Source organism: Microcaecilia unicolor, chromosome 7 (assembly GCF_901765095.1).
Source record: "Microcaecilia unicolor chromosome 7, aMicUni1.1, whole genome shotgun sequence".
Lineage (NCBI taxonomy): Eukaryota > Metazoa > Chordata > Amphibia > Gymnophiona > Siphonopidae > Microcaecilia > Microcaecilia unicolor.
Window position 1 is genome coordinate 91,193,364 of NC_044037.1, and position 13,605 is coordinate 91,206,968.

Consider the following 13,605-nt stretch of genomic DNA (forward strand, 5'->3'; position numbering starts at 1 on the left):
GCTTGGCAGCAAGTGAATTTTCTTCAGTGCCAGCATATACAGGACTCCAGTCTTGTCATCAATGTAAAAAACCTCCAAACTATAATTAAATTTTTTTTTTAATCCATATATATATTGTGCACTCTGATTTCCATGTGTTATTCAAATCTGCATAAAGTATTGCTTATGTTATTTCATATAATTATAAAATTAAGCACTTAGCTTCATTCTTGTGTCCAACGGGGCTCTCAGTTTCACTATTTGATTCGCTTCTTCAGGGGACTAAGTGCTCATATCACATCACTTAACACTGTCTTAAGTGATGTGATATGAGCACTTAGTCCCCTGAAGATGCGCTTACTGGCATCAAGAAGCCAGTAAGCGCCGGGCTTAATACAAAAATAGGAAATTTGGCTATTTTACCCCAGCGGTAAAAATGGACTTTGCATTCGGGAAAGACCCACATAAGGGCACACTAAGGCTACTTTTTAGTGCTTTATGGTAAAAGGACCCTTTAGCTACTAATAGTGAAAGAACTGCAGGGGGGAGAAATGAAGTTTCTAATGTGAACCACTGGTAATAGTGTTTTTGTTAAGGTTAGAACAGGGATTCCCAAACCTGTCCTAGGGACCCCACAGCCAATCAAGTTTTCAGGATATTCACTATGAATCTGCATACAATGGAGACTGGGAAGCCCTGGGTTAGAGGTTTCTGGTATTCCTAGGATATATCTGGCAGTCATGAGACAATAGTCCATCCAGGTCCTTATTTTCTGCTCTGGGTGATTTTTTTCAGCATGACATGGTGGATGAGATACTTCATGAACATAACCCTTACTTTGGGGTGTAAAGGAAGGGTACACAAGCCACAGACTTCCAGCAATGAGCACCATATAAAAAACCAGCAGTTCTCTCCCTGGGCTTTGGCGTAGCACAAACATAGAACATTGCTAGATATTTCTATAAATGCAGGGCCAATCCCCATTCTGCTTCCTGAATTTCAATCCTAGCACTAGTGCAACTGGCAGACCAGCAGCTGGAACTGGACCAGCTGGGCCAAGTGAGGCTGACCCTGAAGTCAAATGGCTTTTACGGCAAGCTTTCAGTGACTAGTTAACTAGACCCCTGTGAGTTTTCCCTTTTTTTCTCCCTCCTTTTTCTACTCCTCCTGTGTTTTCTTTCCCTTTGAGACCTATAATTTCTTTTCATTTATAATCTTTTTGGTTATTCTTATTCCTCACTTTCCTATCGTATATTGTATTTCCTTTTCCGATTTCATTTCCATAGGCCCATTTACTAAGCAGCGCTAAGAGCGTGCTAGCGTTTTTAGCGCACGCTAAATGCTGGACACCCATAGGAATATATGGGTGTCTCTAGCATTTAGCACATGCTAATTTTAGGTGTGCGACTAGCGCGTCTTAATAAATAGGGTCCTATGTCTGTAAACTGCTTAGGTCTGTGCTCAGCTATAGCAGTATAGCAAGTGTCAACATATTAATTAATTAAATTAATCATTTAGTTGCTGTGTCTACCTGGATCCAGGAATGCACACACTGAGCTGAGCCACAGAAGCTAGTAAGAATTTAAAATGTTAAAGAAAATGAACTTCACTTTTCCACCACCAAGGACCCTCTTTGTTTAGCAACTTTAAGTTGAGCAGAGCCCCATGTCGAACAGTAGGCAGTCCAGGTCATGTAGCAGAACCCAGAAGATATGAATAAGCAAGTCCATTCCTTATCATTCACTCCCACAAATATGAAGTGGAGACACCCAAATCTCTACAATAATAATTTCCAGGCCTGCCCTCTAACAACTTGTCCAATACATTTTTAAAATCTCAGCTCCACTACCAATTTTGATCACATTCTCTGACAAATTCTATAGCTTAATTGTTCATCGACTAAAAAAAAATGAAAACCTTTTCCCAGGCTATGCTGCATTCCAGCAACATTTTTGCTCCCATCACCTTGGCTGGGAGGCTGTTCCATGCATGCACTATCCTGTCTTTGTAGAAATGTCTCCTTAAGTTAGATCTGATTACTAAGTGGAGGTGTAGCTGAAAGGTTAGTGTAGTAGCCTGAAAACCAAGGGAACAGCTTTTTGTGACTCTGGGCAAGTCATGCCATAAGTACTTACATATAAACCACTTTGATAGTAACCACAGAAAGGTGGTATATAAAACTCATTATATGACCCCCTTGTTCTATCTGGACCTTCTTTTCCACTGGAAAATGCTTCTTGTGCTGCAGATCAGGAATAAGGTGCATCTGAACAGCCACTAGTTTGGGGACCTCAGTACTGAAAATGCTTCAATATTTTGTTGAACCCAACTGTTTCTTTCATTGTGCCTGCCTGTTCTGTCATTCTGCTTTTTTCTCTCAGTAAAACCTTTCTCCAGAAGACAAGCTGATCTTCACTCCTGATAATCTGCCACAGCCAGAAGCCAGGCAATCTCATGCAAGAATCAGATTTAAAACTGCGAACAAGCAAAATGGAGTCCATTCCAACCAGACACGAATCCTTGGATTCTATACATGGTACATGCATGCACAAATTAATTAACAAGCCCTTAACTATCAATAATTGGCTGCTAACCAATTAATTGGTAATTGGGCATTTGACTGCACGCTACTCTATATGGCATAGTGCCTAACTCTACTTGCACGTAACTCAAAAGGGGGCACATCAGGGGAACTCTGAAGAGTTATGTGAGTAGTTATAGAATACTGTCTTAGCATGCCTAATTTGGGTGCCAGCATTTACACCAGATTTCAGCAGGCATAAGTCTGGTACCTACAGTTAGGCACAGGAATTGGTGTGCACCCTTTATAGAATAGCATTCAGCGCTGAATTTTGAGTGCTATTTATAAAATTCCCCCCCAAAATAAATAAATCTAATATCCAGACATCTGCAACCAAAACAAAAAACACATTCGTTGATTCTGTAAATGGGCACTTGCAGTTACACACTTCTTGCACATATAAAGCAACACCTTAATTGGCATTTATGTAAACAAGTGCACTGAGCGCTATTCTAAGGGTAACTGCAAAGGGGGGGGGGGGGGGTGTACCTGCGGCTGGCGAAGGGGCAGGCCATGGGCCTGTCAACAAGCAATGTGCACTATAGAATGCTATCAGTTGTGCACATTGTAAGGCACATTTAGGCACACCCACTTACAACAGCCATGGCAAGCCTAACTTTTGGTGCCCCAAAGCAGCTCTATGCTAGTATTCTATAATAGCTTAAGCCAAGGAGGTTTGATAACAGGAGACAGCATGTCACAAGGCTGAAACCTGTCTCCACCCACAGAGGTTTTAATTCTCCCCACTGCTACAGTAGCACATCGCCGCCATCTTGGTACATCCAAAACAATGACATTGATAAGGCAACACTACTGGCTTCAGCCCACAGAATGGGCCAGATAGGCTCATGCCCCTCTCCTGTTATCAAACCTCTTTGGCTTGGGTACACAAAGTGCCATGATAGAATTGATGTTAAGCGCACCCCACTGTGAGGCCTGTATCGAGGATCCAAGTTAGAGAACTGCTGCCAGTATTTGGAAGCATGTTTCCACTTACACCCTGAAGTTGTAAGGGAGTAAAGCTGGCACAATTATTGTGTGCCACATCTTGAATCTCTTCTTGCTGAACATTAGATAGGACCTATTTTGCCAATCCAAGGGCTCTGGGAAGAGATTCAGGAGTGGATCACTTTTCCGTATATTATAGGAACAGTGTCGCTGAAAATTCTATGACTATCCGGATGCTGTTGAGAGAGGGAGGGAGGGAGGGCAGAGTAGGGGGCATTCCGCCACACTCTTCACATACTCAGCAAAATTCAGCTGCTGTTTGTACAGCTATGTGGCTTAATTTAGGACAGTAGCTGAATATCACTGGCTATCTGTACAGCCAGTGCAGGTCAGTAATCTCTATGTATATGTAGCGCTGCTTGCTATCAGGTAACAGCATTGAAAATACACTCCAGCTGACCATCCAGTCTTGGCAATCAGCATTTTTTAAAATACTGGCTGCTATGGCTGAAATAAATCCAGATATTCAGCAACTCTATCCTGGATAGGGGCTAGCACAGAATATCTGGATTCAGCAGTGACCAGCTATGCACTGCCGGGCAGGATCACAAGGCTGCCAGCATTCCTGTAATTCCTTCACTACAATTAATCTTGCACTCCCAAGTTCTGGGAGTATTCCTCTGGCCTCCACCCCAAGGCACCCCCATGCAAGAACTATAACGGCAGATGTGAGCACTCTAGGGCAATGTGGCAAGCATCTATGGCTTGGATTTACTGGGCATTCCTGAAAGCAGGACTTGAAGAGCTCACTTAGGGTTCAACTGGTTTCGCTAGGGTTGAGGGAGGGACAACTTCAGAGCCATTTTCTTAACAAAGACTAGTGCTTGAAGTCTCAGTTATAGAGACGGTGGAATACTCTTGAACCCACCCCACCCCTCCATTTTTGTGATGCTAAACCCAGACTATGCAGGGCTAGTGCAAGGGTATTCAGTATCCTAGGCAAAAGGTTACCCATGTATCCCACCCCTCAATTACCTTTCAGGCCTCTAGCTCCCCCCCTACCAACACATTGTTATTTAACATTTGAAAATTGCCCACTTCCTTGTAGTTAAAAGTGCATTCTGATGGCTGAGTTGGGGATGTCAGGACTGATTGCTTTGACTCAGCTGCTTGTTGCTGCCCTCTCCCCCAGAAGCTGCTGCCTGAGGCAACTGCCTAGTGATTGGCCAGTCCTGAGCCTGTATCGTACTCAGGCAAATGAAAGCAGGCCGCAGCACTCAAACATGGGACCAGTGGAATAAAATAAGGCTCGCAACAGCACAGCCATGAGGCAAGCAGGGTAACCATACTTTCCTGATCTAATTATAGGTAATAAATAGAAATAAAACAAAACATATAAAAGAAAATAAGATGATACCTTTTTTTATTGGACTAACTTAACTTTTGAAGGTAACCTTCTTCAGATCTGCTCCAATTATGTTATTCCTTTTCCATGTCAGCAGCAGAAAAGACACACATAAAAGATGAGTTTATATATCAAAAGTATATTTATTGCATGATCTACCTAGTCATACAGTAGAGATGACACAGCGGAACCCTGTGCAGTCCGAGAGCCATGGTCAAGCTCTGATTAAACAGGCAGTTCCAGCCTAGTTTCTTTTCCAGCATCCAGCAGCAAAACTGTCCACAATATTACACCATTGTAGCTCTTTCTTCTGCCTGCTTTTAAAAATGTCTTTGAAAGTCTCAAGAACTTAAATCCACCAGGTTTTCTTTTTCCCATTCTGTATAAAAATCTGGCATACACATTCATTTAAAAGGTTTTGACAGCAAGAATAAACCAGTCACTCTAGCAGAGTCTACAGGGTAACCACTGACCCATTCCCAGTTACTTCGCTTTCTCCCACTAGGTACATACATCCAGGCAGAATCAGACATGAAGAGTCAATTGCTTCCCTCCACACTTCTTTCCTCACACATTAAAAAGTATCAGCATAAATACCAGAACCAATGGTTGCACCTTACACGACAAATAATGCTCTTCAGTTGTGCTAACAAGTTTTTTTTTTTCTCTCCTGAAAACTGTAGCCCACCCCACCCCCAACTGTTACGCACAAGTCATACAGAGTAATAGCGGCACATGGAACAGCTGAGCAAGTCAGTCTCTTGTTCCTGTCCTTGTCCCCTGCTCCATTGCAGGTTGTGTAGCATTCCAAGCATCAATCTGATAGCAGCTTCTTCAGGACACAGCAGTCTGTCAAGTGATGTGTTTGTATTCAGAAGGTGCAGAGTGTAAGCTAAGACCTTCCACTGTCATTGTGCTCCAGTTACCGGGAGGAGATCCATGCACTGCACAAAGGGGAATCCCCTACCAGTGCCATCTGCTTGACCTGGCAGCATTGAAAAGACCCTTCCTTCTCGTGGGGCGGGACTTGCCAGCACCCCATTCCTGGGAACATAATTCCCTCACCAGGGTTCTCTCACAATGTCCCACCACTTCTCCTCTCTCTCCCAAAGAACAACTTTTGATCAGATGCTGACATGGCCACATGTGGGCACCGTCCTTTGGACATCTCTTCGCACCAGCTACAACTACTGGCCGGCAGTCCTCCAAGACGAGATGATACTTTCAAGGGGAAAAAAAATATATATCTTTTCTTTGAAAAGGAAGCAAGTAAAAAAGTTCTGTGGCTCTGTCCACACTGAGGACAGAGCCACCTACACCGCAGAGCCATCGGTGCGCTCCTGGGATGAATGCGTTACGCTGGAGGTCTGCTCCTCGACTGGTAGCCGGGACTGGAACTTCTGCATCTGCTCCGGGCTGGCTAGCGTCTTCAAGAGGCAGTTCTCCCGTTCAAGCTGGGAGTTCTTCTCTACCAATTCCTTGATCTGCTCCTTCAAGATTTCCACCTCCTCCCGCACTGCATACATCAGGTGGTTCTTTACCAGGTCCTGCACAATGAACACAGAAAACAAACGATTAATTCAGAAACTGCTGAAGGTGGCATGTCCACAATCAAGAAGCACCTTTATCGAATTTTTGCATTCTGGGTCTTGAAACAGCTCTGTTCTACTGTACTCCATAATAAGCACCACAATAACCTCTTAACAGCCCAAACCTCCTATGCAAGAGCTGGGGGGGAGGGGGAGGATTACCACTCCAGTTTAAAAAGTAGGTAATAAGGGATGGGTTAAATGAAAATTCACTATCTTTGACTAAAAAGCTATTGCTTCCTCTGTTTTAACTCAATTCAAGGCAACATGGCACACCACATCATGATTTTTAAATTAATTCATGCCTCTATTCTAAACCTAAGATTCTCATAGTACAGCAGCTTCCCTCTAAATGTGCTGATGCCACCATGCGCCCCAATTGCTTCAGAGCCTGCAGACTCAGCACAGGCTTCAAAGGCAGCATGGTGTCCACAAACCCCTCACCACACAGCACCTGGGCAGAAGAGGCAGTTTGCACAGCAGCCCTTAATGTCAGCTTCTACCCCAAAGCATTCTGGGATCTGAAGTACAGTTCCCCAGCAGGACAAGTGAGGCCATTCCCCAGAATGCTTCAAGTGTGAAGAGGTCTGAGCCAGAGAAATGAGGACTCTTTTCAGCTAGGTAATATTTTTATCATGTTGTGGAAGCTGTGCACTATTCTCTTATTTCTGTGGGATTCCCATGGAAAAACTTCATATTTGGCTACTCTGGAGCACCTCAGCTCAGCTTAACACTGCTGGAAAGTAGTGATGACCCCCCCCCCATCCCAATATGTTGTCCTCACGAGCTCCCAAAAGAATTAGAGAGACCCACTTTAAGGTACTAATGCCCATCTTTCTATAAGGACCGTTAAATAGGTCAAATAATCAACTTTAGTCTCCAACAGTGGATTATTAATGAGGGGAGCGGGCTGATTCAATAAGCATTGCCTCTCATTACCTAATCTGCATACTGTATTTCATCAGCAGCCCTACCTGCATCTCCCTTAATCCTTGCATGGAAAGTACACCTAGCTTCCTAAAACACAATCTACAAATGGGAGGGAGGGGGGGGGGAGATGTCCTGCACCAATTCACATGTTCTGCTTTCCAAGGAACTGCAGTTTACGGTGACAAATATCAGTTGGTGTATTCTCTATAAACACAGAAGTATGTGTGGCTGCTGCAGGCTCCCCCTCCCCCATCGCTCTAGTCACACACTGCAGTGCAGCTCCATCCAATGAGCAGTGCCAGAAACTGCAAACTGTAGACAAAGACCTCTACTGGGGAAATCTGCCCAGCAACAAACCTCTGGAAGAAGCACTAAATCGGGGGGGGGGGGGGGGGGGGGGGGGGGGAGGTACGGGTACAACAGGGGGCACAGGAGTCTCATGCTTACACCTTCAACAGAATTTTAGCAGGGATGGCTGTGCAAGAGCAAATTCAGGAATGGTGCTTCCAGTAGCCAGTGGCATTAATTTGAACTGTCCAATTCTGGCACTTAAGCACAGGAAGCCAAATAGCTCTCACATCTTTACTAACGGCCAGATGCTCTAACCCCCCCCCCCCCCCACCTTCAGCATGTATGAAAAAATATCTCAGCCCATCTGAATCCAAAATAAGTAATCTAACCTACCCTAAATACTGTTCTGAGGTACCGCTGAATTCCCTCTAATAACAATCGCCTCTGCGTTTTTCGTACAAGCTGGTTTATTTTAAGGTGGGAGAGGAAAAAAAAGGCACAAAATAATAACAATGAACTTACCATCGCCTGCTCGATTTTGTTGTCGATGGCAACCACACTTGCTCCAGATGCGCTGCAAGACACAAGCAAAAAAGATATGTAAAAAAAAAAATCCGTCATCGCCTCAGCAAAGAAAATTGTCAACAACGGTTAATCCTGCACTTAAATTCACATCTCCAAGCTACCTCTGCAGCCCTTCCTTGCACTGTTTACTAGGGGGGGGAACCATCGGATTAATCTCACCCTCTCCTGGTCCAACGCTGAATCCACTGCAGCCTCTCGGTTAACAGGCAGATCAGAAAGCGCCTAACCCCGCTACCTCCAAGCTTCCTCTCTCAGACAATGAGACAGGGAGGGAGGGAGGAGGAAGAAGTGGGGGAGGGGAAACCCCACATGACTAGACCATTCCAGTCTAAACCAGGAAAAACCTGCACACTGAGCCGCCTGCCTCCTCGCCTGAGCAGCTAGAAAACCCCATGTATGATGCAACCGCTAAGATCTCCCTATTATGCTATGCCAGATCTAACAATGATTTGCTGTTATTATAAGCGCATCTGCTTGAAAAGTGAACAATACACGATTCTTAACTATTGCAGCAACTGACACAAAACTGATCTCATCTACAATTGTCTCTCTACTAGTTAACACATGGAACACACACACATACTATTTAATTACATGCACACTGGTACATTTTTGCAGAATATTACAGATACATCCTGCACATTTGCAACGTGGTAAATAGAAAACACAGACACACTTATCAAAAGTGAGTAACTGGCCTCAACTGAAGCATTCCTTCACACAGTAATCAAATAACTACAAAGAGTACGGAAAACAACAACAACAAAAAAACCTTTGCAAAGAATATTACACGTGATAGCCCCATTAAATTGTGCAATGGGGTCAGGCTCGGAAAGCAGGATAAAGGGAATATGTCCGCCTGCCACCCCTCCCCCAACTCTCCAGCACGCCGCCTTATCCCCGGGTCCCCTTCTGGAGCGCAGCTCGATCAGATCTTTACCTGTTGTCCAACTTGACGGACACCACGTCCCCCCCGAGCAGAGAGGAGAAAAAGGAGATGGAGAAGTTGTGCAGTTGGTACACGGCCACTTCCATTGGGCTCTTGTACATCTCGGTGCTCATGGCTCCCTGTTCCTCGGATCGCACGCTTCTTGCACCTCCTGGCCCTCGCTTTAGCGATATTAGGAAGGAGGCAGCTTTTGTGGTTGGGATTTGTTTTGTTTTGCACAAGGAACAGACAGGTGTTTGTTGCTCGTTTGCAGCCCTATATTAATTAACTAACTCGCTGCTGGGTTGCACAGATCCTACCAACACAAGCTCTGCTGAATATCACCGGTTATTTCCGTGCTCAGCCGCTTTATATAGGTGCCTCGGTTGACGTCATATGGTGTCAGGGCTCTGCATGCAAATGAGCCTCCTCTGCAGGCTGCGGTTTTTGTCCCCTCCCTGAACCTTGGGGCTGGAACAGTAAACGCTCCAGCACTTTCCCTTGCCAACTCGCCCTTCCCCCTATCATCCTAGAGAGAAGACCAAATATGAGCACTCGGGCTGCAGCCGACCTTAGGGGCGGAGCCGCTTAGTACCCACAGGCAGCAATTCTTTTTATTTAACCCCCCCGGGGGGGGGGGGGGGGAACACACATCAGGATCGCTCCTTGTTATTATGTTTGCCTCTTTTTTAAAAACATTTTTTTGCCTGAAGATCGCAATTTGTTGCACCTGCTGATTAAAAAGCTAACGAATCCAACGTTCATTTTTCTCATTTTGATAAATTTTCCACCTGCTAATGGAAAACTACAGAGGACAAGAGGTTCGCGGATTTCAAAATTCCAATTCCAGAGGTTATTTTTTTTCCCGAATCTGCTGACTATTTTTGGAATGCATTTTTTTTGAAAACAATAATTTAATGGTTGGATTGCACAATTTTTATATTTGATTGCAATATGTGTATCTAATGCCAGGGAGGCCAAAAAGCAAACAAAACCAACTTGTTTTTGCATGCAAAACAGACTGAAAAACAACTTTTTTTCTCTCATTTAGTTATGCGCTCAAATTAAGGTCAGCCACAAAAATTTAATAAATTGTGGTGCCTTATTGCATAAACTTGGTTACCTTTCGGAAGCTACACGCTCAACCAAAGAGTTAAGAAATGTATGAAGTTAATGCAACAGAATGGTGTCTGTACGTATATATATACATATTTTAAACTTTCATTTCCATTGAATTCAACATGGACTGACCCAACACCCACATTATTTTAATGTTTTACATGTTACGCGTTTTACCCTTCATGCACACGGTAAAAAAAAGTTGGCCTGCGAACTATATGAATCAAATCGTGCTTCTCTCCCCTATATCCTAGGAGGCAAACGTGGTGGAAAAGCCCAGTGGCAAGATAAGGCGTCTTTAGAAGCACAGCACATGCAGCAAAAATTTCCAAGAAACGCTGCAGCTCAAAAATTAAAGTAATCTCGCCTTGCACGGAGGCTGCCTACTAACTAGGCTGCTAGCTATGTCATGCATTTTTTTCTTCTTTTGCTGCAGCGAGACTAAGCAACACCCTATCTAAACCGATACCTTTGCAAAGGTTACGTAAGTTTTCACAAAAACATGTTTTTGACTTTTCAGGATCCTTCAAGGGAACGGCGCCGCGGTCTGGCCACGGCTGAGGGCTTTGTTTTACTGGCTCATGCTGCCACCTACTGGACACTAGTTAGAAGTGCAGGCCGAGAGCTCCCGTCTCTTATGATGCAATCCGTCTCCCTGTTTACAAGCAGACACGCTAACAGCTGCCTAAGGAACATTTTCTTCCTGAGTATGACACAAAAGAAACTATAAGCTTTTCAGTATCTTGAATAAAGCCACTGAAATGCTTCCTTTGTGATAGTTGGAACCTTAATTGCACTATAAATGGGCAGTGAGCCCCACTCTTGCATAGGCTAGTATGAGGGCTTACACGAAAATAAATCAGTTTTAAATAATACTGTATAAAAATGTATCTGGTAAAACAGGGCTTAGACCTCTATAAAGAGAAAGAAGTACTGCAATGTAGGCTTTTGTTAGAGTCAGATTTTTTTTTCTTTTTGGGCCCAACATAATAATAAGTTACCGAGCAATCTAGCTGAGTTTTCAGGATATCCCCAATGAATATGTATGAGCTCTATTTGCATGCACTGCCTCCATTGTATGAAAATAGGTCATGCATATTCTTTGAGTAAATTCTAAAAACCCGACCTGGTAGAACAGAGGCTGGATAGCCTTAGATCATGAGCTGTGGGGTTTTCCTTAACTTCCTTAAAAAAAAATATCTATCTATCTACAAAGAACGTAGTTTTCACAGGTTGGCTACTGGAAGGCTGCACTCTGCTATGAACAGAGCCTGTCATTTAGGATGTGATTATCAGGCAGGAAGATGTTGCAACTGGCAACGGTGGTTTATAACAGGCAACTCCACATGTTTAAAAGCCACAAGAATCACTCAAAAAAGTATAACCTCTTTTAGGACTTGGTCTCTCTTCTGCTTTAGTACATGCAGGTTTGGGATGTGGTACAGGAATGAATGTGTCCTTTGTCACATAAGGGGTAAGGTGAATGTTTACCCATTGCTGGGAATGGCCCCTGCTGGTAGGCAGGCAGGCAATGACTCAACCTCGGTGGAAGTTTTATTTTCCAAATCTTTCTCAGCAGATGAAAATCCCGGAGAAGTCTTGACACAGCATATCAGCAGATTTGTCTTTTTCTGCAGTTTTCTCAGAGCTTCCAAGTTACCCAGTTCCAGGAAGGAGACTTTTTGGTTGGTCCTGGTTTTAAACTGACATCTTTTATATAATCAGTTGGACTCAGCCACAATATTCAACATAAATGTAATTTAATTCTAAACGGGTCCCGTCAGAGGTAGTAGAACGGAGTGGAACCATACTGCAACGCCATGACACTAAGATAAGTGTTGGATATTATTCAATTTGCATATATACACAGCAAATCACAAGGTACATCTTAAATGGTGTCAGGGAGGTTTTTTAAGCCAATGAAGATTCCATCCAGCAAAAGCAAATTCTAATATGTTCTGAACCGGGAATTCAGAGGCTTTTTCCTCCACAAACACATATATGGCCATTCCTTACATTTACTGACATCCCCAAAACAGTGTGGTGTTTGTAGTCCTTGATTTTACCCACTGAAGTCGGTCCTGCAGACCCCATAATACAACAGCCTAGAGCTGCCTGAATCCAGGTCTCACTTAAAATCTCTCTCTTGGAACTGGGTAACTTGACAGCTCTGTCATCTGCTATGTTGCTGTGGTCTTACCCTGGGGTGGGAGAGAAAATTCTCCTGTGCAGTCTGTTTTCAAGCTATCCATAATGAATATGCATGAGATAGAATTGCATGCAATGGAGACAGCACATGCAAATCTCTCTCATGCATATGCATAGTGGATACCTTGACATGCAGACTGGTAAACAGGTGCTCTAGGAATGTCTTGAAATGCTGTACAGAGAGCTACAGGAGGCAGTTCTTTCACTGCTGCTACACTACATGAGTACAGATAAAACCACAGGCTGAGTGAATCTGGCAGTCGAGAGGGCTGCAGTACAACACAACCTGCAGTATTTTACTGATCTTACATCAGCGATGATTTTTCTTTGCTTACTTTAGAAATAGGAATATCATAGAGGACTAGCCCAATAGGTAGAGTATAAGGCTGAAAACCAGAGAAGCGTGGTTCAAATCCCATTGCATCTCTTCGTTCTTTTGCCAAGTCACTTAACCCTCTGTTGCCTTAGGTCAGTGGTTCCCAAACCAGGTCCTGGAGGCATCCCAGCCTGTCAGATTTTCAGGATATTCACAATGAATATTCATGAGAGATATTTGCTTGCACTAACTCTACTGCGTGTAAATCTCTCTCATTCATATTCACTATGAATATCTTGAAAATCTGGCTGGCTGGGTGTCTCCAGGACCAGGTTTGGGAGCCACTGCCTTAGTTACAAACAGATTGTAAGCCCTCTGGGGACAGGAAAATACCTAAATGTTTTCACCTTGAGCTGCTACTGAGAAAACATGAGCTAAATTCAAATTCCCACATCTTCACACCCGTGAGATAGATATCAATTTAGTGGAAATATCCAGCATGAACATCCATTTTACAAACAAACGTACAAATTATGAAAAGGGGGGGGGGGGCAATTAGTGCAGTGGGCTGAGCATCAGGGGACCCAGGTTGAAATCTGAACTTCAGCTGTTTGTGATTTTTTTTTTTAATTGTGAGCTTTTCAGAGACAGAAAATACATACTGTGCCTGAATACATAAGACACCTGCAAGCCTGAAGAATATTGGTCTACGTTCAGATACAATAG

At 43.7% G+C, this 13,605-nt stretch overlaps 1 protein-coding gene across 2 annotated transcripts in view; it reads right to left on the bottom strand.

Moving 5' to 3' along the window:
• Positions 1 to 5,559: 5,559 nt before the first annotated feature.
• TSC22D3 (TSC22 domain family member 3) overlaps positions 5,560 to 13,605 on the bottom strand; it is a 205,332-nt gene continuing 197,286 nt past the window's right edge. The window contains exons 1-3 of one of the 2 annotated variants that reach the window (XM_030208941.1): positions 9,249 to 9,599; positions 8,246 to 8,297; positions 5,560 to 6,460 (exon numbers count right to left, since the gene is read on the bottom strand). In XM_030208941.1, the coding sequence (XP_030064801.1) occupies positions 6,227 to 6,460; positions 8,246 to 8,297; positions 9,249 to 9,370 (408 nt within the window). In that variant the 5' untranslated portion in view covers positions 9,371 to 9,599 and the 3' untranslated portion in view covers positions 5,560 to 6,226. Of the gene's footprint in view, positions 6,461 to 8,245; positions 8,298 to 9,248; positions 9,600 to 13,605 lie in introns of those variants that run through there. The other variant, XM_030208940.1, reaches the window with a different exon arrangement.